The sequence below is a fragment of the Calidris pugnax genome, unplaced genomic scaffold, assembly GCF_001431845.1.
Source record: "Calidris pugnax isolate Ruff unplaced genomic scaffold, ASM143184v1 scaffold89, whole genome shotgun sequence".
In the NCBI taxonomy this organism is placed as follows: domain Eukaryota; kingdom Metazoa; phylum Chordata; class Aves; order Charadriiformes; family Scolopacidae; genus Calidris; species Calidris pugnax.
In genome coordinates, this window is record NW_015090865.1 from 219,231 (window position 1) to 245,131 (window position 25,901).

The window sequence follows — 25,901 nt, forward strand, 5'->3', positions numbered from 1 at the left end:
AGTGAATTAGCCTGTTGGTTCTCTCCTTTGAGAGTAGCAGCACTATCCTTAACAGCAGACATCTGTGAGGAAAGCACGAGAAACCTTCTCCATTTCAGGAACACCTCTGTCAACCCAGCAGTGAGCAGAACAGAATTGCAGACAATCCTTAGTGTGGAAACTGTTCCCATTTTTTGGTGCTTTTGTGAAAACACTCAAAAAGACTGGCAAATTCATTTAAAAGTGGAATCTTGGAGAGCTTCTACCTGCACTGAGACACTGCATAAAAAGCACAGTCTAAGAAAAATGTGTGACAGTAGCTTTTAAAACAGTTAAAACTGAGGAGACCTCAAGTTTCCAGAACATCCCATTGTTTTCTTCGTCTGTTGTTCAAACTAAATTGCCCACGTGGGAGCTGCAGAGGAAAACCTTTGCTGTTGTGTCCAGCTGAGGCTGAGCCGCTTCCCGCAGAGCTGGTGGCTGATTCAGGGGTACTAAGATTACAGCCAGGAGAAGGAGGACAAATCCTTTAATTGTATAAAATCATCAGATTAAGACTAACCCTCTCTGCGGTTCCCTCTGTTGGCAGAGAACTCTGCTGCCCAGAAACAAAATGTTTACAAAGTGCTGGAAAGAAACCCCACAACTCCCCCCCAAACGCAGGGGCAGAGGCAGACACACCTTTCCCTTCTGTGTCCCCACACCACAGGGGGCCATGGGAACCCTCCCTGCTCCCAGGGGGACTCAACTGTCACCTGCTCTCCTTGAAGCAATTGTCACCCAATTACGCTCATGCTGGGTTAAACATTTGGGAAGGGATTTGCAGAGGAAGTTACCTGAATACTGAGGTAAGGCCTCAATTTCACTACAGGACACACATCATTGACGTCTTTCTTCCCCCTTCAGCACCACCTCAGCCAAACCCCACACATCCCAAATCATCTGCTTCATGGCTTCAGGCCCTTCCTCTACCTATCTCCTGCACTGAAGTGACACCTCACCTACTGGTTCAAAACCCAAATTTTTCTTCTGAATTAATTTCTCTGAGCTACCATCCCTGGGTTTGGTGGCAGGGAAATTTCAGAATCAACCTGTATCTGCTGACCTTACAGCCCTTTTCCACAATCCCTCCTTTGACAACTCTCCAGTTCAGCTGGAGGCCAGGGCTTTGGTAACAACCACAGGAGTAACCGTATTCTGAGTCTCACCTCAACCACAGGCTGAGATTCCTTACCCTGTTACGGAGACTCCCTGCCCCTTTAAGTATTTGGGTTAGATTGTCACGGACTTGGGAGCGGAGAGGATCCAGGATTTTCCTCCACGAGCTGACTTCCACCAACGCATTGTTCACAGATACATTTTCAAGGGGTCTTTTTCAAAGGCCCGACCTCCTTTCTCCCCGAGAAGGGGTGCGCTCAACTGTTACCATCCGTGAGCAAAGAGGGATGAACAGGGCTGTTCCCATTTAAATGTCTGGAAGTGTCACCTCCTCCTTCAGATCACACGCCTTGGCAAATGGACAGTGCAGTGAAGACAAGTGAACACTAAGGTTTAATGTACAGCTTCCTATAGAGAAAGCCAGGTGAAGAAAAAACAAATAAACCCTGCACCGCAAGAGACACGGGGTAATCAGGAGACACACTCCCCTCTCCTGTGCTGTGAAAGCTTTGCAAACACCTGAGGTGGGTCACACCTCTGTCAGATCTCAAGGAATTGCAAATGGTGATGGGACAGCTGCATCCTTTTACCTCCAGGATGAATGAGGAGACGAGGAGCCCCCAGTCCATCTTTTGGATGCCTTTGTCATTTAGGGAGGTGTGTGGTGCAATGAGAGCAGGTGTGTAGAAGGAAACAGCCTGGCCTTCAGACCTGGGAACACATGTTTCAAGGGGGGTTATTCCCTGAACTAGCTCTCCTGTGCTCCCCGGGCTGGCCATCAAGGGCTGGGTCAGGTCTTCTGGGTTAGTTCCACCCATCCAGGGAATCCAGGCATCCAGCTTATGCACACAGACCACTCCATGGCTTTGCTTCAGAAGCGTTCTGCTGATCCACACTCAACCACCAGCACAGATGTACCCAGGGAAGCCCAGAAAACCGCCTCATTACAGAGCTGAGTTGTCAGACAAATGAACTTCCATCTCACATCTGCTTCAAAGGAGCCCTCTTTCAAAACAGCACTTACACACCTTGGAGCCTGGAGGCTGCTTCTACTGACCTTTGCTGCAAACAGTGCCCAGGAGACACAAGAAATGTAACTGCAGTTTGAGGTGGTACAGAAGCATTGAGTTATTCCTGCTCCTCCCTGCCAGCCCAGCCAACCAAGGGTATGAGCACCAGCACCTTCTCTCTCGCTGGAGAACCATCCTCAATGAGGAGCCTTTCCAATTAAGCCCATTTACACCAGTGACTCGGCGCAAAGAAGCCCCGCAGCACCAAGGGATCCGGCCCACCACATTTGTTTTAATGCTTTAAACAGATAAATTAAAGTGAAATGTGTCTTTTAGGATGTCACTGAATAGGCAAGCTGAGAAATAAATTGAGCTTCACGTTCGCTTTTATAACACATAACAACTGTGACTGTCAACACAAGATCCTTTTCACTGTCAATTCACCGTGCATTCTGCGAGACCTTGGGGCCTGCAATTATTTCATTTCCTTTCTTGTAAATGCAATTTCCACTTAGTTCGGTGGAATAAAGGTAGACAAAAGGTGGTAGGAGTTGCTGTATTTTCTGATTAAGGTTATCTGTTCAAAATTATAGAAATCCACAAACTACAAACACAGTATTTTTCAGGAACAACCTCGCCTTTCTGTCAGGGTAGCAGTTCAAGAAAATGCAATGGCATCATTCAGATCAAATTAACCATCGAACAAATCCTCATCTTTCTGATTAAATTAAAATGAAGATCACCTTTCTTCTGGGGATACTTAAATGAAATAAAAGGGAAAAAGACGTATGATTGGAAAAGGCATTCTGCTTTTAAAACTTGGTGTGAATTAAATAAAACTGTAGGGCACAAAAGGAAATTGGGCTCTTTATCCATTCAAAAATAAATGATAAAAGTACCTGCAGGAGAGTGAAGTAAATATCAGTTCAGAAAAATAGAAACTGAACTGAATTTCCAGCTCATTTGTCGTGACTTACTCCTTTGAACCAAGCAATGAAGACTTGCTAGAATTGGTGCTGGTGGTATTTTTTAACTGATGGAGCAGGAAATTAGGGGGTTAATTAGCCATGATTACAATATTCTGCTGATCTGATTTCTCCCATCCATTTCCTGTTCTTGAAGTGACAAACTGACAAACAACCTGGCGAGGGAACCAGAGCAAATGCACAGCCTCATTTCCAAAGGAGCTTGGTGTGTGCTGTTGTAAAACAAACCCATCCTCCACGGGATCTCTCTGAAATAAGTATTTCTGAAGCTTGCTGTTGTAAAAAATCCCATGCTTCATGGGATCTCTCTGAAATAAGTATTTCTGAAGCAGATTTAACTCTTTGATGCTTAATGGGCACTTTGAGTCTTCAATCTCTTGTGACAAGAGGTTTTTCTGCCTTTCTGTGCAAATGCACCACTAATTGTATTTTTTTAAAGACGACGATGACAAGTCTTAATCTTGAGATTCCAAGGGAATGCAGATTTTTTAAAGATGATGACAACAACTCTTAATCTTGAGATTCCAAGGGAATGCAGAATTTTTACCAACAAACATTTAAGAGTAATAGTCAGGATTCGTTTTGGTCCAACAGAAACTGCCCTGCACACAGATCAGTATGATTTACATGATTCTAATTTTTAAAATATTGTGCTAGAACTACCGTTTTAAAAAATCAAGAGTTAACCATGTAACTCTCATCCCTCTTCTCAAAAAAAAAAAAAACCCCTCACCCTGCTATTCCTTAAAAACTCTTGAGGATTTTTTTTTTTGGCAGAGAAGATGAACTTTTATTTGAACTTTATTACAGAGAATTCAATTTTATTTCTACCTCCACGTGAGACTGCAAACTGTTTGAGGAGTCAGTGCTAAAGAGCTGCAGACTCTACATTTATCCTGTTAACCAAAATTGGTATTAAATCATTTTTAAAATGCACCAGCTAAACAGATCTGGCACTTAAATACATCAAGAAATCCATCTTCTACTTACTGTAGCGTGGGCTTGGAGCCTGTGGCACCCTTAGGCTGGTCAGAGACAGGACCTGAGTCGGGTACTTTGGGAGGGAATTCTGTCTCCAGGTCTTTCTTGCTCAGCGCTGTGTGTGCGGCACTGGCTCCCGAACCTAGCACAGGCAGAGATTTTGATTCTGATGTGGCCAAGGTGCCCGTGGGACCTAAAACCCAAAGAAAGTTTAATGCTTCCGTTACCCGGACTGACTGGTGCAGAAAAGACACACAAGCACAGCAGAATCCAAGCTAATTGCAGAAATCAAAAAGGGAATTTTAAGGAACATCGTCCAGCACGTAGAGAGTATCCAAATACCGTTTTTGCAGGTTCTGCTCTTCCCGCCAAGATTAACCCTTTCTTGCCTGCTCTACTGACACAGTTGTGCTCTCCATCCCCTTCCCTTCTGGGACAGTAAGTCCCACTGCCCACGCAGTGCTACCAACTCACAGCTTGTTGTTGCCCTCTAGTAAGTCCTGCTACCAACTCACAGCTTGTTGTTGCCCTCCCAGCCCGAAGCGCAGCCGGGTGAGAGCCGGCCCAACCACACAAACGCCTGTCCTCACACTAAGGAGCAGTCAGGGAACTGTCTGTCTACAAAGTCCAAGCTAAAACCACACCGTGGCATTAAAACCAGCCACATCGGCATCGACTGTGGCATGGACTCACACTTTCACAGACTGTTTTTAACCAGGGAGAACATCAACAATTTCTTACAGCTGATGACAGTAAAGAACAGCTTAAAAACTGCAGGCTTTTCCTCTGCTGAAGAGGTTAAATCAAATCATCAGTTCTAAACCCTCATTTCTCTGGTTACCATTGCTTTCAAGAGTATTTTCCCAGTAGGCTCAGACCATTAACTCCAATAACAATGTCTGAGCCCCAGGCAGGACAGAGGAACCTGTGTGTGTACGGCTGCGTGCGCGGAAAATCCTGACAGAGGCATCTCTTGGAGAAAATGGGGATGAAAAGCGACAGGCGCGACGGGGAAGTGAGCCACTGCAGAAGTTAGCAGAGTTCTCCGAAATGGCTGAAATGGCAATGGTCTGGAAGAGAAAGTAAAGCTTCAAGAGTTACTTAATGCAGGGAGAGGAAGAGGGCTAAGAAGGAGTCCGGCCACTTACTGCCACTGTCCTGGTCAGTGGTCACTTTCCGGCGTCGCAGAACTCGTTCCAGCTCTGTCTCACCGCTGTCTGTTTCCAGGGACTTCAAGCTTCGGGAACTAGTGGATTTGTTCAATGTTTCCTGTGGCAAGAAACAGGGATGAAAAGCTCTCTGAGGATGTATTATGCCGTGCCAAACATCCCATACGCACAACATGAGAGCCTTTTTAAATTGCAGAGAAGCACCTGCAATTCTAGACCAGTAGAGCAGAGAGCACCTGGGGCCCAGCTCACCACCCTCCCCTTACTTGGATTTCCCTAGGCAGGGGTTAACCATGTTTATTTTTGTCAAAATTAGGTTGGACAAGATGATCTTTAAGGTCCCTTCCAACCTAGAAGATTCTGTGATTCTTACCTTCACCTTAGAGGGCTGGTGTCAGGCTTAAGGAGGATGCTCAGGATCACTAATGAACAAACTCTGCTGTTTGCAGGGAAATGCCAACGTCCTCCGTCTCAATATTGAAAGGATCTTAAAAAACTGCTGGAGTGTTATCATGCCCATAATTAATCTCTCTTAGGAAAAGCCGAAGATCCGTATTTTACTGCTCCAGCACATTTTCTCTTTTAGCATGGTCCTGTGTTGCTGCATCCCAGCGTGGACACACATCTGCAGAAGTCAGTATGTACCAACTGCAGCTGCACCATCTTATTATGTCCTTCAACCCAGCTGATCTGGCACAAACCTGAGCCTACGACCACACTCACGCACAGGAACAGACCTCAAGTTGAAATGTTTTTGTCATACATACAAAATAGAAATCCACACTCTTACTGCCTTATACCAAGGTTAGTATTTGGTACCAGCTAACCTGCAATCCAGCAGCACTTTTCTTAAGGAAATTTAAAAAAAAGGCTTTGATCAAAGCATGAAGCCCTCCCAAATTCCCATATTTAACGCGCACAGAGTGCACACTCCATGCATTTCCCAACTAGACAAGAGCCAATTACGGGATCGGCAGCCACTTGACTGTAAAATTTCCTCAAAATGTTTACGATGCAACTGAAAATTCAGGACCCGTTTGCTATTTCATTCTTCCTCTGAGTCTTACAATCTCTAGGAATCCCCAGGAATCCCATTTATTCAGCCTCCTAAAACGTGTCACGCAGCATCTCTCCAGAGCATAAATAAGATATTCTTAACACCTTTTGTCAACAAGCACGTAACTTCTCAGCAGAAATAGCAAATGACAACAACAAATGGCATCTCAAGTTGCAAAAGCCATACTACTTTCAGCTACTAATTCATCACCCCTGCCCAAAAGTTAAAATATTTTCTTTGGCAACTATTTGCAATATAAGTGAGCAGGTGTATTATTAATGAGTAGTGCACTCCAGATCTGGACAAACACTCCCGTGCAAAAGCAACTTGTGCAACGGAGTCACTCAAACTCTGCAATTTACAGAACATAAATGTGCTTTGTTTGTAACAATTATCCGGAGGTCTACATGAAATGCATAATTAGCATCGTAACAACAAATGTTTACCCCATCACATCCCACCCCCATGTTTGTTGTCTGACTGTGCATAATGATCGGTCTCAAGAATCGACTGGAATTGGATTTTATATAGTTTGTCTTATACTGCAAATATCCTGAAGGGCTGGAAAGCAACGAGCTCGATGCAGAAGCACAGTGACTGCAGGTTTCTTTCCGCTCCCTCTGAAGCACATAATCAAACCTCCCCTGATGTCAGCGAGACAGCGTCAAAGAAATAAAACAGCTATTAGAAAACGAAAGGACCTTCGGCAGGATCGTTGAGCCCAACCCTCACTGGTCCAAGCAGCAAACCCTATCAGACTATGCCTGTACTCACAGCGTTCCATTTCAAACATCATCTCTGTGTTGCACTGTATTCCTTTTCTATTTACTGCCCCATTTAATTATGCGCCCCTCTAATTAGAGCTCAGCACTAAGGCCTGGTGACTCTCTAAATCATCTCTTCCTTCTTGCCCTGCTTTCACACGACTGGGGGAACAGTAAGTTTAATGTGTCACTGGTGCCACACTCGTGATTTTAAATCACAGCACAGCCTGTCACCATCGCAGTGGCTGCACTCTTTGCCGTACTGTCTTGCCCAAGACAATGCTGGAGTTATTTTTATAAGGGCTGTTTAGGAGCTATCACGGATGATTAGAAAAACAGCCTTACCTGCTGGGGAGTGGATGTGAAGCATTTTGCTTCAATATGGGCAGAATTTCACCCTATTTCACCTTACAAAGGCAAAATTTCACCTGATGTGCTAAAGTTGCGCTCCAGCTTTAAAAGCTTCAGGGTCACGGAAGTCAGGGAGCAAGAACTATGGCTTCTCCTGACTGTTTGATACAATTTTAGTGCTTGTGCAAAAGCAGCAAACAGTTAAATCAGAAATACAACGTATGAGTAAAGGACAGAACAGGAGCAAAGGCAGCACATTGCTCCGAGCAGGACCAAACACACACCTAATGTTTTTATTTAGTGATAAATGTGTATGTACACAGCTATCCAGAATCAATTTTTCTACACATAAATGCCTACAGACTAGAGAGCTCTTGCTCTATTTAGGCTCCATCTATGCTAACAAGAAATTTGGTGCCTCAGGAGAGAGCAGGAGTTCAGAGGAGTTGATGAGGAGAACCCTACATCTACTATACACGCGCTTCAGGGGCTTTACCTTGGACTAGATTTATTCAGGTGCTTCTCTCTCCCTGAGCATCCCCCCTGCCAGGACTTGAGAGCTCCCAATGGCAGGTGCAAACCACAACATCCCCTCTAGTGGCAGGAACACACAAATCCACAGCAGAGTTAACAGGCTCTTTCTCTCCTAAATAAATTCCATTAGCAAGACCAAAACCCATCTTCCAGTCAGACCAAAGCCAAAAGTGGAATCGGGGGATTCACTCCAAAAATGCTCTACAGCTTCAAACCCAAACCCCGATGCAGAACTCGCAAACACTCACCTATTTTGCACAGAAGACCCTGTCAGCTCAATAAGAATTAAAAACTGAAATATAAATGACAAGTTTTCTTACCAGAATCCCTTTTAATTCTTTCATTGCACTTTCAGAGGGCTTTGGTGTTTCTGGCTGTAAACAAACACAACACAAGCACGTTATAAACCCGGTGAAATGGACCATGACAGACTTTGTGCTTGAAGACAGACGTGGCACAAGGGTCTGCAGTTGTGTGATGTTCCTCTGCTCCCTCCTCTCACGGGCACACAGCTAAAGTTCAGGCTGTTTCCTTCTATAGATGAAGGGAAGAGTCTTAGCTCACAACATTACAAATCACAGTGTATACATAAAGAAAGATTATGCTTTTGTGAAGATGGCAAGTAATATTTTATAGTAGCCACAGTCATGAATTTGTGCTAAGTGTTGGATGAAAGGAAAAAATGCTGCTAAACACAGTCTATTTCTCAATCTCCCCCTTTACCCAAGTCAGTTATTCCCTCTGTGCTTTTAGTTTCTCAGTAGCTGTTTGTTTACAAGATGTTCGCACTCGGTTCCTTTCTGTGTCAAAGAAACTGGGCTTCTATTTACTTACTGTTGGCTTCACTTCTTTTTTTCTCTCCTTCAGATATATGCTGCTCTAATTAATTTTATTCAGAATCAAGCAAAGCAAATGAGGTGAGGCAAATGTCTTCTTTTGAATGTTTTACAGAAAGCCTGATCTATTTTCAGCGTAAATTACTGTACTTAGCTAATATTATTGCTGTGCTTTTTATTCCAAACCTTTGTTTTAGGTCTGCTTGACTGGTTGACTGGTCTCAGATGAACTCCCTTTTTAATTCTGTCCATCATTTCCTCAACAGCTTGTCTCTTCAGATCCGTAACTTCTTCACCTGTTCCAAAAATCAAAGAGCAGATCACATTCCAGATATGAACCACAAAGAAATAGCACAAAGAAAAGGCCATGTTGAACAGCCTCCTAAACAGCTTGCTTGCAATATATAGCCAGTTACCCTCATCATAAATTAGTTTTAATGATGAAACAGCATTTACATACACAAAGTACTTCGTTATACTCCCTGCAGTAGGTCTTCCTGCCTGTGTCTGTGATGAGTGTACTATCCAAATCCATGCTGCTTCTCAGTTTTATTAAAAATGCAAAGGACAAGCATAAATATATAGGCTTATTGTTCTCCCCATAAGTGGGAGACCCTGTTCACAGGGCTTTCTTACAGTACCACTGTTTCATCCTTAATTTTCCCTACCACAAAGAGGTACTTCACCATATACTGTGTATGTCTACGTGGGTAGCAGAACCCAGTGTCCTCATCTCCAGCTACCAGGAATTCTAGTTTCTGGACACAGCACCATTAGTGATCTTTGCTGGCAGCTAAACTGCCCCAAGCTCTTCAAGGATAAAAAGCCAATTTACACACAGTGAGGATCCAGCCGTGGACTTTGCCAACACCAAAGCACAGAGTCTGCAGAAGTTTGGACAGAAGTAGAGCCCAGATCCCGACAAACCCAAAGCTCCTATAACTGTTTAGGAATTGCAAAGCCTCAGTGCTATGGGCTGAAGCACCAAGGACTGAAGGATATGGCCCCGCTACCACTCTCTCTCTCCACTGTGGTTCAGCAGAAATTTCCACAGCTTCATGGACACAGGAGCAGCTGATCACACCCCATGGCCAGGCCTAAATACAGCCCGTTACAGGACTCCTCAACATGTCTCCTATTTCACGTGGGTTTAAGAACCTCGCTGGAGGATACACCAACATCTCAGACCGAGCTAAAAACACACATTTAAAGAACACTGCATCAAGTCAGAGGGTAAAACTTCAAATACCATGAAAGGAAATGGTTGCCTTTTTTAAAAGATTCAGTATCAGGACTGCAAAATACTCAGATGAAATGGGAAGCTGTGTGATGAACCTAAACAATACCTGTTAACTTATCAGTGTTCTGGATAATGGAACAAAAGACACTTAACATGCCATACCAAAAAGGGAAAAAAAAAAGAGTACTTAAAGCAAATAGATGGAGAAATAAGGTCGATGCTATTCAAAGCTGCAACGTTGTACCTTATATAACAGGAATTTTAAATAGACTTTCGCTCTCTCACTTGTCAGGGTACTATTGATGATTCATAGAAATGCAGTTTCTGTATTGTAAGCCGATTTAATGTCAGGCTTTAATTTCACAAACAGGCTGTTTCAAATATAAAAGCTTAATTGGTGGTATGGGATAGAAACCACTCATTCTAAGTCCTTAACAAGGGTCAAAACAAGCCTCAAGTTGGATATAATAACTTGATCAAGAAAGAACTTTCCCCCTTTTTTATTTTTATTTTAAGAACAGCTCAACTATTAAGAAAAGAAGCAGTTTATATGTGATTGAAGAAAGGTCAGAACTGTTAAAAGTTTGCTAATAAATAATGAAAGAATGGGGTGTAGAGAACTTACAGTGAATTTCATGGTATTTCCTGCAATCACTGTTTGTAACAGTCTCAACAAAAAGGTGTAATCAAAACATCTAGGATGTTTCAAGGTAAGGAAACCTGATAAATGTAGGCGACATAATTGAACTTCTACTGAAGGATAAGATTGCTTCATCATCAGAGATCGTGGTGCAAGGTCACTTCTCTAATTATTTTACCCAGACCAACAACCCTATTTCTCTCAGACTGGTACCCAGTTCCCAAAGATTCCCCCAGGGACCTGCCCAAGTCACCCCATTCCTCAGTTCCTCACCTGAAAAACGGGAGGGGTAATTCTTCCTTTCCCCCACTTTCTGCCTGTTGGCCCCATCCAACAATCCAGCCATGCTTACATACCATTACAGTCTGCTAACTGCCATTTTTTCTTTAACATTTATACCCTACACCTATAATTTCAGCCAGGTTCCCTTCTGCAGCCTCCTCCTTTGTTTAAGTGGCAGCAAATGAGTTAAGCAATTCATTACAAACAAACTCCTGCTGTTTCAGAAAGAAGAGAGAAACAGCAAGAAAAGCCTTGGTTATTTAACTGGCAATGCTTGTCTAACTAGCTCTGACTCTTTAGGCACTCATGATCATTTGTAAATCTGTACTTAACTCCTGTTCTCAACCTACTAAGTTTCCAGCTTCCATTAACGACAATAAAATGCAATTTCAGCTGCTACTTGCACGCAGAGCCACCTCAGTGCAAGATTCTGTTTTGTTTTAGGTTTTCAGTATTATTAAAGGATTAGCATTACAGTCAACTCTGAGTGGTAATTTCATAAGATATGAACAGAGGGATGAAAACTGAAGCATTTAACAAACCAGCTCTGTAGAGGGGCTCTAGACAGAAGAAATCACAAACAAGAAGCCATTTGGAAATCAGAAACTTCCCTGTATTATCCTGTATATAACCTGGTCTCTGCTTAATGATTGCTGGGTTTGTTCTGCCTTTTCCAGATACCCTGTGGAAGAGCAAAGCCCTGGCCATCCCCTGTCTGCAGCTACACACTGCCGTGTCCCCACTGCAGAGGCACAGGCTGAGCCTCTCAACGCTGTCGTATCTTGTCAGGTCCTTCTGTGAGCCCATAATAACACAACCACCCTCTCCCCAAGGGGAAAAAAAAGAAAGATAATTTTTCTGCCACCTCAGTGAATGAAATCAACTCAGTGACATATCTGATGAGAGCCAGAAGTATGAAGATAGAAATTTTTTTTCAGTTAATGGTTTTGACCTGTGGCCTCAAAAATTGTTCATACTAAAATCCATTTGGAAAAAAATAAACGGGATGCAGATCACCAGCTCAGTTATAAGGGCACAGATGGCTACGAGGGCTACACAAATTTGCTCGGGATCTTGAGGAAGCTCGCAGTACCAAAGCTGCAATGCCAAAAGCACCACTTCCTATCTCAGAGCACACATGACTGGGCTGCAATCACAGTTCTGGACCACAAGGTAGATGAACATGCTGGGACACGGACAGCAGTTGTTAATGTTGACTATTATAAGCATTTGCATCCCTATCTGTACACACAGCTCACTTTCATGAGCTTTATCTGCAGTACCTGCTTAATAATCTGCATGACTTGAGAAAGGATGAGCCGTACCTGACTCCTGCTGAGGAGGCTTCTCCTTCTTGCTCACGTTGGTGTTGGCGTGAGATCTCTTGCGAATCATAGACATGAGAGACCTTTGGGGAAAATGAAACTGCGGATTGTCGTTCTGTGCTGTGTTACACACTGTCAGAATGAACTTGAACATGACACACAAACAGCTTGCTTACACCTGATTATACAGCTACTTACAAAAGGCTCATTTAACAGTTCTTGACTGCAGATGTATGTACTGAATTACCCCCCACAATGCCTCCCATCAAAATGCACCAGAGAAATTTATTGCTTTTTAACAGACATTAGGCACAAATCAAAACACTCCAAGATTTGAATATTAAAAGACAGTGTCTCATTGTGACACATGACAAATTGAAGCTGCTCCGGCATAATAAAAGGAAGGAAGAGCTGTGGATATTGAAGTGAAGTATTATTCTCCAGAGGACACTTAAATATGGTGATCAGTATCTCCTCACCAACTCCAAGTTTGTAATCTTCCTACAGTGTCAAATAATTATCCCTTCACTATAGTCAAAACGTAAAAGTCCAGGCAAGGAAATGATTCATCTTAAAGCCCAAGTATAAGCTCCTAAATGCACCTGATGTGTCTGTGGGGCCTATCGCTCCCCACTGAATATTGCTCCTTACAGACATATAAAGGGTCAAAACTTTGTCCCAGAAAAAAGCAGGATCCAGTGCCCAGGCTCTGAAACCACCCCTACGCAAGTAAAATTCACGGTGCCTGAAGGAAATGCTCTGATTTAGCTACTGTAGGGTTTAAAATGAATACTGTTGTCTATTCCAAATAATAAAGGGCACAAACTTAAACAAAATAAAACAAAGGAAACCCCATAACATCCCATACAGTTAATTCATGCTACACATTACTGAGCAAGAAGCGAGCAAGCCCCATGGGTTAATGGACATAAAAGCAGCAAAAGACCAAATGCAATTGTTTGTAACACATTTAGTTTAGATTTCTAAAAACAAAGCAAGATGCGTAAAGGGACGAATTCTCCCTACTAATTATCGCTATTCATATATTTAACACAGCAGTTAACAATAATCCTGTATGTAATTTCTATTACAGGTGGTTAAAAAGTGTCACCAAAGTCTGTTTATTTTTAAAACCAAGCAGTCAACATGAAGATTAGTCGAGTTCCTAAAATTAACTAAGCACACTTTAGGGCTTAGTTAATTACTTTGGACCTAATGCCTGACACATTGTATATTGTTCAGCTTCTTTTATGGTCCTTTGCAAAAATCACGCATAATCTTGATAATTTCACCCAAAACTGCTTGATGATAGGGTAGTGATATTCTGGTTTTGTGTTTGTTTTTTTTTTCTTTTTAACTTATGAAAGCAATTGTGGGAACTCAACAGAGTCTGCACTTTCATTACCAGTATCTGCCAGGAAGGGACACCCAGTAATCCAACATACCCTTTGGTTCAAAGGGGGTTTCTCAGCAGTAGCTTCAGACAAGCACCTCACAAGTCTATAATTACAGCTATCAGGTGAATAGGAAAAAAATAGTCTCCTAAATTTAGAGAGACAGGTATCCCTCCTCCTCCAAAGTCACAGTCTAGACCATTTGTTAGGCTGGGCACGGCAGAGACTGTTCAGAACTGGTGAGGGTGTGAGTCTGTTGGCAGGTGGGGCACAGAGTGCGTCCTGCTGGTAAAGAGCCCAAGACAGATGGAGAAAGCATTTGTTTTTTTGTTTTTTTTTTTTCTTTAAAGACACTCTTGCTGCTTGGATGCAAGCTCATGTAATGTATTCTGCTTCAGCAAAGCTTTACTGCTGTGCCCCTTGATTTAAGCACTTACCGTATAGGGTTCGGAGGAGGGGGAGGAGGAAGAGGAGGAGGGGGCGGCGGTGGAGGAGGCGGTGGAGGATTTTCAGACTGCTGTACTCGTTTCTGAAGTTCATCAACTGCCAAAGAGCAATAAAACAAACCAGAGTGAGCTCTTGGTGTCTCACATCCACTCTAAAAACCAAATCTGATGGTTGAAGCGAAAAAGCTACTAATTAACTAAAAAACAAACAACAAGACTAAACCACACAGCTGCTAGGAATTCCTGTTTTTGGCAATATTTTCTAACACGAACAATGCCTAGATGCACAGGATTCTCATTAAACCAGTTACCTCCAACCTGAGTCACTTTTGAAACTAAAATGACTCTCTCCCTTATACAGAATTCTTCATATAAAATGATGGAGCAGGGAAAAGTTTATCACATCCCTGCGACAGTCTATTTGGGGTAGCATTTGAGAATGAACTAACAAGGGATGAAAGAAATGAACGGTTTCAGGTTCCAGACTTAATCTCTGTCTTGCTGATGGTGTGGATTTTTCCCATAGAAATGGTCAAAACTGGGCAGTGGCAGAACGGATTCTTCCTCTCCTGTTTTCATGTCAGATCTAAAATGGGGAAATTACTTTCTTGCGCTTGAAATGTTGTCAAGTGCAATTAACTGGGGAAGAGCAGAAATAGAATAAAAAACATCTTAAATTTCTTTTAGTTACAAAAATTGTTAGCAATTGTTCTGAATACAGTAGAAATTACAGCAGAAGTACAGAATATGATTTCCAAAGTGGATGTGGTTCTTTGTTCGCGTAATGATGGATTCATATTAGAACTACAACCTCTAACATTTACTTTTAAATTAAAAAAAAAAAAAAAATTATCAACTGAGTGACTATAAATTCCAAGTACATTCTTTATGCTGATAAATTCCTTCTGAAGCACATATCCAGGTTATGTTTCAGCAAAGCATGGCTATATGTGGAGTCATAACTAAGGGCAGGAATTTTGGCCTCCTCTGACGGGGCTCAAATGCTTCCCTGACCAGGCATCACACTCACAACTGGCACCCTGAGTTGAACAAGGACTGGAAGGTCACACACACCAGGGGCCCTTTTTAAAAGCAATTTTAAATACAGAGCATTAGGTCAGAATTTTTCACATTTAATAGACAGGATGCTGCAGAGAAGCTCGGCACCATCCTGAAGGCAATAACTGCAGGAACATTTGCCCTGCAACAGCCGTCCCCTCCAAAATATCCTGTGACTCTTTCCTGTCTGTACTCCTCAGGGATTGGTTTAAATCTTTAGAGACAGACACACACCAGCCAGCAAGAGTGCTTCCTTCCTCTCAGTCACTTGATGTGAAACAAAGTATTTGACCAAAATACAGAGATTTAGATATAAAATTCTCATGGATCTGAGTCACAAAGGATTTGTTTGGCTCCCTCCCTTTGGAGGGCTCTGAAAGCAGGACTTCCCTTTCTAATATCTGCTTAAAAAAAAAAAAAAAAAAAAAAAAAAAAAAAAAAAAAAAAAAAAAAACCAAACAACAAAAAAACTAACCCCCAGATATTCTCACATCAGCAGAAACTGTTTTCTCACATGTCAAGATGAAGAGCTAAATCAGGCCTTTATTTCCACCGGTGTCTTCTGCTGCAAGGCTGTTAAATGGTTAGGTAGCTCGATAATTATGGGATGTTTTTGTACAATTCATACAATGCAGACTCCACAGTCTGATAAATCACTGTGCACCTTTGCAAAAAAATAAAAACCCACCAAAATAAAAAAGAGCAGAGTAATCCATTTTATTTATTTTAATAACTAGGTAAGAGGATACATTCTGACTGACTAGGAAGATTTGTGTCTGTCTCAGAGAAACCCATTCCCATGTATATACCCATCTGTAAGACTCAGGGCAATCTAACAACAGTATTTTTATACCTTATAGAAGTTTTACAAGGTTATTCTTCCATACACATTCTATTCTGGACATGACAATTCTGAGGTTGAAGGCACTTGCTGTACTTTGTCTGGTGAAGCCCAGGTCTGGATGTCAGCTACACGAAACCTGTTGCTTTTGAGGTCTCAAATGTAACATGTATATATTTGTATAATAAAGATGTTCACTCACCTCCCTCATTGTACCTCTAAAATGAAAATTATTGCATTATTTTACCTGAGTGCTTTAGGTCTCTAGCTTTTTCTTCTGCATTCTGACACTTAAGCTCTAGTTCCTTTTTATCTTCTTCCAAAAGTTCTAGTTGCTGTTTAAGACGACTGATCTCCTTATGCAGCGCTTGATTCTCCAGCTGCTCTTCCAATTCTTTGATCTGCAGTTGGAAAACAATAGTATTCATTACAATAAAAGCTATTTTCTGTCCTTTCTTTTGACAAATAACCCATTAGGGACAGTTATTCCTGAAAACATGATGTTATAATATAGGAGTGAACTACAAGTCCCAGAAAGATGACACATTTGACTGAGAGCTGGACAGATTTTTTTGAGAGATGTCAGAATTTTCTATTATGATCCTAATTTGTTTCATCTCTTCTTTAGAATATGTCTGTAGCTCTAAAGTGCTTAAGCTGTAAGATGTTCGCTTTTTCTTTTTATAGGGTTTTTATCACATAATTAGAATTTAATTTCAGAACAGTTCTTCATCTGAAGCATGGGAACATTGACATTTTTGTTCTCTCACTGACTGCTTGCACTGGCAGGTTGGTTATTTAAACTCCCTCGTCTCAACGCGTGCAGATGCCAGTGGGTGAATTATGGAGTATCAGGTTTGGAGGCAGCATTCAGGTGCAAAGTAGCAATCACTTCCCCAACTCCCTAAATATATACATTTTGCTCTAGATTTAAGGAGCCGAAGCTGCAGAGGTTTTCTATGAACTGGAAATTATTCTTCCAAAACACTCATTCAGAGGCACGTGAGATTACATAGAGCCTTGGTGCTGCTGCAGTGATGAAAGCACAGGAACTGCCTACCTGCTCCTACCATCACTCTATCGCCAGAGCTTTAAGAACAGGCCTCACAGCTACGGCAAAACTCCCCCAAAATACCCTTTGTATTACTCAACATCCAAACTATTCTCCTGTCGTCTCTTCTTTATTTAATGGAACTTGACTTAATGCTTGTAATCGCACTTTATGGCAGCCAGAATAAAATACGTGACTAAACCAGAGCCTTCAGGATGAAAACCCTTCAGGTTTTGTACTTCTGTCTCACCAGTGACCCAGAAGACAGGAATCACAACCTACAGTTTTTAGACAGTGAACTTTTATGGGGGACGAGATCTCAAATAATTCGGAACATCACAAACACACGACATTCCTTAAATTCAGGAGGCTTTCAAAGACTTCTGCAAGAGATGAAAAGTAATCCTGTTTTACCTTTTGCTGATGTTGAAGCCTCTCTTCTTCTAACGTGTGGGTTAGCTTCGCATTGTCATCCAAAGCCTTCAAAAGCTGCTGATCGGGAGCAGAATTTTGCAGAAGCAACTGACTTTGCCTTTTCATCTTGTTTTGTTCAATAAACATCTGCCAAAACAAAACCCACCCCCAACAAAAACAATAGTTAAGCACAGTCAAATGCTATCCTGGGAAACATGGCAATTGGAAAGAAAATGAAAAAAACTGACATTGTGTTAGTCTGGTAGATGTTAGAGGGGAAGAAGGTGAGAAGGAAAGGAAGTTTGAGAGCAAAATTTGCAAGAGCTGAGCTCACACTGAAAGGAACCAGGTGTTTGCTGAGAGAACCTCCCACTGCTACACCTCAACTACCCACAGGTTGGCAGCATTCAGAATTTAAACACATCTCTGAATTTTATTTCCTGGAAATAGGAACAATCTGATCCTTATTCTCAGAGCAACAGAGAGATTAAAAGAACTCTGAGTGGCAGGAAAAAGGTCTATGAATTCACAAGCTTTCTCCTCAACCGCATCTGCAAGCCTTGGCATAAAGCCTACTGATTTGAGGGTTACCTGGTCATATGAATGATGGAGTGCCTTTGGGAAATGAATTTCAGTCCATGTTTGTGTAATCAGTGTATGCACTCGCCCCAGGAGAAGGCATTTCAGGGCAATTTCAGCTTTTTACTTCTGATGCTTGCCTTTTTCCCTTTTCCCCAGTTATATTTTTGATGTGGGGAATGGATACATTCAGGAAGGTGCAGGGGGGAATCAAATGGGCTCGAGACATGACATTGATAAAAATATCACACATTTCTCTAGGCTTAACTTAAGAGGCACAGAGGCTGTCACGGCACATGCAGTTTCTGTGCAAGAGATATGCTTTTTCCAGAATGTTTAGGAACTCGGGGAAATAAATGATTGCTTCCTGCCAAAAAAAATACCTAATGAACTTGTTCTGCATCTTGACATCTCTTTCAGGTATGTTACCCCCCCAGGCAACAAGGGTTTCCACTCCTGACAAACTGGGCTGTGCCTGTTCTCAAGGCAGAAACAGGCCTGGGTCAGGCTGAGCTTTCAGATGAGTGCACAGGTCAGCAGAGTGTGCCACTTATGGCAGAACAGAGAACAGCCTGAGAACACAGACACTCCCCCAGACTGTAAAAACACTGTTGTATAGGTCAGCAAAAGCAAGAAGATATTTTAAGAATTAAGTACTAGAAATACAAAAGTTCCAGGAGATCTTTTCAGGTCCCCATACTACTTGTTCGCAGACCAAAATTAAAGATACAACATATGGCTTCTTCCCATCCAGTGCTACTGCAATGTTCCATGATTTATATATTTACTTTTAATATAACTGAATTTTAAAGAACGAGCAGCCGGTGCAGGTTTGCAGCAGGCATTCCATCCCACTTCAACTGAGTCTTCTCAGCAAGCAACTCTCTCTTCTGGCTGAACGTACAGACCTGCTGACCAGGCTGAACTTTTAACTCTCAGCACAGCCTGCCTGACCCTGCGTGCCAAGAAGAGTCAATTGATGCGGCCCTAATACTAATAAAACCTCCAACGAACACTTCAATGGGCAGAGCTGTGCCATGGGGGTAGGCAAGAAAGGACTGGAAGTATCCGATGAAGAGGAAACAATGAATACAGGCTCTAGCACTATACGTTGCTATAAAACAAACAAAAATTAATTTACCACAGTACACAGGCCACTGTGGCGTGGTGCAATTGTGCACTGGACATCAGCTCCCCGGCCCAAAATTCTGCCAGTCAAACCAATTATGTTTGCATTACCTTACACTAATAAGGCTGTGGCAAAAACAAAGGTGAGAGAAATTCAAAATCAAAGCTACCCAGCCCAAACTGTAAAAGTTTGCCTTTGTATCACAACTCATCTACCTGGTTAACATTTTATCTTCTTAAAAGAAACAGCATCTTTGAAACATCATAAAGGCCTCTAAATCACTGCTAAAGGACTCAACGCTGTCTCAAAGCCTCCTGCTTTCCTGTTAAGTCAGTCAAAAGTTATTTAACCCCGTCAGAAAACAACATCTTTCTAGAAACAAACACCTTTAGCAAACATCGCCGTTTACCTACAGTGACCTTTCAAAGCAAAGTGATAATTTGGGTTTCATTTTTCTGGAATCTGAAAAATAGTTTGAGGTGGTAATTCCGCATTTTTGTTTGCTAAGTTTCTGCCACTAAAACCAAGAGAACAGAGTTGTTCCAGCCTGAGGGAGCAGAAAGCTGCCAAAACAAGAAGAAATCAAGTAGAGCAACTCGATTTCTTCAACTTGAGCAGATACTTCACCAAATGTAGAAAATTCGTATTCACTTTGTTTCATGCTCCTCTGCAACAAAATGAAAGAAAATCCTCTTGAAGAACTGGGTGAAAACCTTTTTATTCAGAAGTTTCACATGAAGTCCTGCATTTTCATTTTATAAATTCATTTCATGCCATTGCAAATACGCTCCTGCTTACAATATAAGCAAAATGTATTTCTCCACCACAAAAAAACCTTTGTTGCTTATAACTTAATGCTGCAATCAGATACACAGGAATCAGTTTCTCACAGGGAGTCCCATCCATTTCAGAAGATGCTGCAATCAGATACACTGGAATCAACTTCTCACAGGGAGTCCCATCCATTTCAGAAGTTACTTAAACACACGTCCTTGAAGTACGAGCACATGCTAAATGGAAGGGACAGAACTAGACAAGCTGGTCATGGCTGAGAGAGCAGAAAGAGAGCTGGTGAAAAAGTGATGGCAAGTTTTTGAGATGTTGCTCTGTGTGTTTGACACGGGACAAAAAAGACCCTTAGAAATTAATTCTAATTTAAAATTAAATAATCAAGTCCTGCTTCAGCAGGGCAGAAACCTGACTGCCTGCACAAGCCTGAATATTAATTAAAGTGACTGCTGAAAGGGCAAAACAGCTACTAACAGGATTATTTAGACTAGGTGGAATTTAACCAATTGATGGATTAGTTCCGACTTTGCCACCTGCTAGACAATTATCTGCAGAGTATCCCAATCAATGCCTAGAAACTTAGGGCGACGCTGGAGGAATCTACTGAAACCACAACTGCAACTAAAGGCAGATCACAAAGGACAACAGTTTGCTTACATCTACCATTTTAATTTACAAAATCTCCAGGTGTTGTGCAAACCGGCTACCTGTATTGCCCTCATGGCTTTACAAACAGAAGCTCCAAAGTGCAGGAAATCTGGGACTTGGTCACTTCCCATCAGCAGAGTTTGGGCAGGAACTGGGGAGCGGGAAAGAGTGAAATCCTGGAAATAACAGAAGTTTTTCCCTTGACGTTAATGGGGCCACACCTCATTCTCAGACCCCCCTGCTCTAGCCATTACCCTACAGAGCCTTCACTGCAGCTGGTTTTTGTTTACACCAGAGCTGAAAAAGGAATTCTTCCTCATTAAAGAAGTTAGAAAGCAACTCTGTTAGTGTCAAGCCTCTGGGAACTTCGATCCTCGTTCAAGTACCATTCGGGGAATAACTGGATGCTTTCCAACTAACTCCTCTCCCAGGAGCAAAACGAGGCCAAAGGAAATGCTTTAATATCCATATGTTGCTTCGTTTCCATCTACACAACCTTTGAGTACTCACGTGGAACAACTTTTTTGTTTTGGCTACAGTTTGAAGGGAGGAGAATGTTTCAATCCTCACTGTTATAATAAAGTAATAATTGGTTGCATAAAGAAAAAAAAAATCAGTGATAAATGCTATGAATAGAATAACAAAAGGTACATAGCAAGGCAGAGTCAACCTTTGGAAGTCTCAAATGGCAAAGAGAAGATCAGTCAACTGAGCAGTTGGCCCTTATTTGAGTCCTTACCAGCGCTGCTCCATCCCCTCCACATCTGAGGGAGAAATCAGTAAGTCATCCCCATGGAGCAGGAACACACTCATTTACATCTGCCACAGTTTACAGGAGCTGGTGTCTTCTGCATTATGTGTGCCCTGAAGCCTTATAGTCTTGTGTTCAGACCTGAAGCAAGTTCCAGCAGAGGTAGGGTCAAGGCAAATTCAGCAGCTACTCAGTTTAAAATATAAATATAATAGTACAACAGTTAATCATGGAAAAAAAAAAAAATATATATATATATGTATTCCAACTTTGTAACTGCTTCACTGTACTGCATCATCAAGGACACCTGGGCATGTGAGCCTAGTTAATCAGGGAAAAAAATAAATATATATATACTCTAACTTTGTAACTGCTTCACTGTACGGCATCATCAAGGACACCTGGGCATGTGAGCCCAGGTGTGAGCTTCACTGCATACAAATATTACAGCAGGAAACAATGGCTAGTGGGTTTTTTTGATAGAAGATTTGAGAAACAGATGTATCTTATTAAAATACATTAAGAAGCACTCTCCTAGTCTGGACATTGACCTAGAAATGCTCTCTCTGTGCTCAGGCTCAATGCTGCATATGAAGCAATAATATCAGCCTCGTATGGGTTACAAATCCTTTGTGGTTTAGTGCGTTCACAGCTGTCTGAAGTGCTTCTCAGGAAAAAAGCTACAACAAATAAATGGGTTCTGCAGTTAGGACACAATCCAGAAAAAATTAAGTATGTGCTGAAGCAAGTTAAGTGCATGTGGCTTTACTCCGATTGGAAAAATTTGTGTCTGCTGCATAAATTTTTCCCCACCTGGGAACTGCTTCTGTGGAAAGAAACCGTCCCACAATGTCAGACAGAAAGAGAAGATTACCCAAAGGGCTAATACCAAGGGCATGGAGGGCACAGGACAGGATTTCATCAACAAAATAAACCAAAACAAGTAGGAAGTATGGAAAACCAGAGCGATGCATTTCTGCAACGTGCTGTGACCTTCATAGAATTCCTCCTTCAGAGGAGCCAAAGACTAACTCCAGTTGGATTTTCAAACTGCCACAGAAAACCGAGCAACAGATGATGACAAAGGACAGATGCACAGTAATGGGCAGGCAGCAGTCACTCCTCTCTCTCCAGATGACTCACAATATTTTATGGTTAATAGTTTCTGTTAAGACCTGCATCAATTTTAGGCTAATAAAGATACAACACAGATGCTGCAGTTATTTGGCTAACTGCCAGACAGCTTCTGAAGGGATAATTTCTCAAGAGCATCAGTAAGTTTTGTGGCTCAAAAAGAGGAGGTCTGATTTATCCAGAAGGTAGGAACGGGAGTAGATGAGTTAACCCTATTTCTTGTCCATCATCTGCTTCTCACCACAGAGGTGCCTGCAGCGTCCATTTTGAGTGTGAGAAAACTGAATCCCCATCAGCATTCCGACTTCCTTAAAAACACAGTATTATTTATTTTACCAGCCTCTTCTGTACAGAAGTGTTTGTCAAAATACAGGACTCATTCTTCACTTCTGAGGCATAACTGCCCGAGGCCCAAAATAACGGGAAAAAAAATAATCTCTATTGTCATTTATTTCTTCATTTCCTGCAGTTAATGGTTTTCTTTTTGCCGTGGTACAAGTACAGTCATACATTCTATAACACTCACAGTTTTACAGCATTTAGACACCATCTAATATATTCAGAAATAGATCATATACCACATGAAAAAGGAGAAAACCTCTTCACTTTTTTTTCCCCCCAATAGATTAATTGCCTGAACAAAAAAGAGAAGGGGAAAAAAAACAAACCAGAGATGGAGACCAAAGAGACGGTTTCCTAGAGCATACATCTGTTACCATTTCACAAGCCTGTTCTTGGGGAAAAGCTTGATGAAACATATTAGTATTACATCATGCTTCAAAAGTGGTAACATTCAAGCTCAGGAGAATTCAAGTACTAACCACTTATCATGTCTCTTTAATTATTATTTCCAGTTCAGTCAGCTGGACTGCAAATTAATTATCTTCAGATACCAGTTGCTGTTGGACTGTCCTCAGCAATGCACAGAGTGCGGTACTCGTGAGCACAGAGTTGCTCTGTGAGTGCTGGTTTTGCAGAATCCACTCCCAGATGTAGCACGTTAATGCCAAAGTCCTCACAAATTAACCCAAGAGGTCACAAATGCATCTCAGGAAGAATTATTTGGGAGCTCATGTCACCAAGATAACCAAATCCATTGCACGCAATCCCGAGTAAGGCAGACATCTGTTAAGAATGACAATATTTTTTCCTATGTCTTATAAAATGATAGCCACCTTTTATCTTTCAAGAAGGGAAGACTCAGTGCCAGACTAAGTGATGTCAGCTGTATAGCGGCCCAGGTAAGGGATGGACTAAGGAATGGAGGCATCTTGAGGTTAACAAGTTAAATGCAAACGTTGTTGTGTAATAGTTACTTAGAAACACAGACATACAGTGTGCTGTTTTAATGCATCCATAAGTATGCAGAATTGGAGGGAAAGTCAAGGAAAAGATGAACGACGCACATTACAGATTCGCTTTATTTCTTTAATCCATCTGGATCACAGCTCCTTTGAACGCAGCCTTTCAACCTCTCAAACCACAAACTATTTTACAGATAACCATAAACACTTGGGAAACCCTTCTTTTTTTTTTTTTTTTCCAGTTGTGTGTTTTGAGAAAAAGCCTAGGGTAGCCTCAAAAGCAAGAGGAACCCCAACACACCTGCTTAGCAGTGTGACACACCATTTCTGCTGATCTAAGATACAGAGGACAGAAAATGAGAGCTCAATGGTAACTCCAAGAGCTCGCTGCCTCTCCTCCGAGAGGTTTGCAGAGTAGCTTTAGGTGCAGGGGTTGTCCCCATGCCAGCACACACGACACTAATAAACCGTTCACTTTACAAAATATTGTTGCAAGGCAGGAGGTATGCTTAATAAACCACTTATGCCAGATTATTTTGTTAAACTCCCGGGATTTTTACATTGCTAAAACTTTCAATTTACTTCTCTGACTGTGTTCCTCCCCTTTTGGCTTGCTTTGGCTGGATGTATTGTATTTTGCTCATCTGTGTGGAAGAGTGCTTTTCAGGGCTAGCCTCTGTATTCTTGCGATGGCCTTCAAGATACTCTCTGCCTTCCTTTGTTTTCTTATAAACGGCTCCACAAAGAGCTGAGAGATCTTAAAGTGTCTCTTAAAACATGACACTAGAATTCTGGTTAAGCTTGCCAAGATTCCTGTGTTAACAACCCTGTTTTATTCAGGTAGGTGCAGATTCTTCCATGCCCCCGCCCCTTACACACTCTATTTATTTAGTTCTTTTATGCAGATTCCTGTACCTTTCACAATGGATTGTGACTCATTTCAAACCCTCTTTCTTTTTCCTCCCCCCTCTCCACACCACGGCTGACAATATTTACTCAGTTTCTTTAGAATCTTTAAAGAGCATGAATTCTAATGTTTGAAGTTGGATCATTTTTGATTAATTAAATATATATTATGGTGGTGCCAGCGGCATGACTATAATTAAAGCTGTATTGGATTATTTTTTTTTTTAATCTAAAGCTCTGATTTTCAAGTGTTCTCTCACTCCTATATGTGCTTGCTCCCCACGGCTCTCACTCCTCACCTTTCCTTTTTCCACCCATCTGTGTTCACTTCTGCACGTGTGTGCACGGTCACCCACCCCACTCTCCCTCACACCTGCACTCCCAATTCTTCACGTTCTGTGGCAAATCCTCCTCGCTTGGCAGAAGGGCAGGACACAGAGGGCATTGCTTCCAACCACAGCTCGCCCCAGCCGCTCATCTGGGCTCCCCTCATCACAGACACAAGGCAGCCCCAGGAGGGGAAAGCCAAAAGATAAATCCAGGCCAGGGAGAAAGGAGTTGATGAGAACACAGGGGCCAACTCACCCCATCAAGGCAAGCTTCAGATACCTCAGCCCCGTAGAAAGACACATGTCCACCACCAAACAAGCCCCTCCACAGGCAGTAAGGCTGTATTTCAGTGAGCTGAAGGACACGTCTAGGCTGAGATGTCACAAACAGTAACATGAAAAAGGAAAATGTGCTGTTCTGAAGGCTATGCTGTGGTGACGCCCGCGTTACTCGGAGCCTATTTCCTTTCTCAAAGAGCTCCTGAGGAGCCAAGCACAAAGCACTGAACGTGCAAGTGTGGCCTTTACTCAAAGCTATTCCTTCTCTCAACGCTGCACACCTTATCGCAACCAACCGCTGCGGCTTCTGCAAAACTCAAGCAAAAATCCAGCAAGATTTGTTGGTTTTTTCCAGAAACATTATATAGGGACAGAGAAAACATGCGGCTGATGAAAGCAAGCAGAAAATCCCTGGACATCCTTAGCGTAATCCAAGCAGCTCCTGTGAACACACCCCAGTGTCTCCCCAGTCACTCAAGGGACACCATCCATGTGAAACCAGGCCAACGACAACACAATTTTGAAGTCATTTGAAA

At 42.1% G+C, this 25,901-nt stretch overlaps 1 protein-coding gene across 2 annotated transcripts in view; it reads right to left on the reverse strand.

Annotated features, from left to right (window-relative positions):
- The window catches only part of SHTN1 (shootin 1), a 53,838-nt gene that overhangs the window by 4,773 nt on the left and 23,164 nt on the right, over positions 1–25,901 (reverse strand). Inside the window, exons 8-15 of one of the 2 annotated variants that reach the window (XM_014945201.1) lie at positions 17,518–17,664; positions 16,300–16,453; positions 14,144–14,249; positions 12,313–12,395; positions 9,012–9,121; positions 8,310–8,363; positions 5,263–5,383; positions 4,124–4,256 (exon numbers count right to left, since the gene is read on the reverse strand). In XM_014945201.1, coding sequence (XP_014800687.1) covers positions 4,124–4,256; positions 5,263–5,383; positions 8,310–8,363; positions 9,012–9,121; positions 12,313–12,395; positions 14,144–14,249; positions 16,300–16,453; positions 17,518–17,664 — 908 coding nt within the window. Of the gene's footprint in view, positions 1–4,123; positions 4,308–5,262; positions 5,384–8,309; positions 8,364–9,011; positions 9,122–12,312; positions 12,396–14,143; positions 14,250–16,299; positions 16,454–17,517; positions 17,665–25,901 lie in introns of both variants that reach the window. The other variant, XM_014945200.1, reaches the window with a different exon arrangement.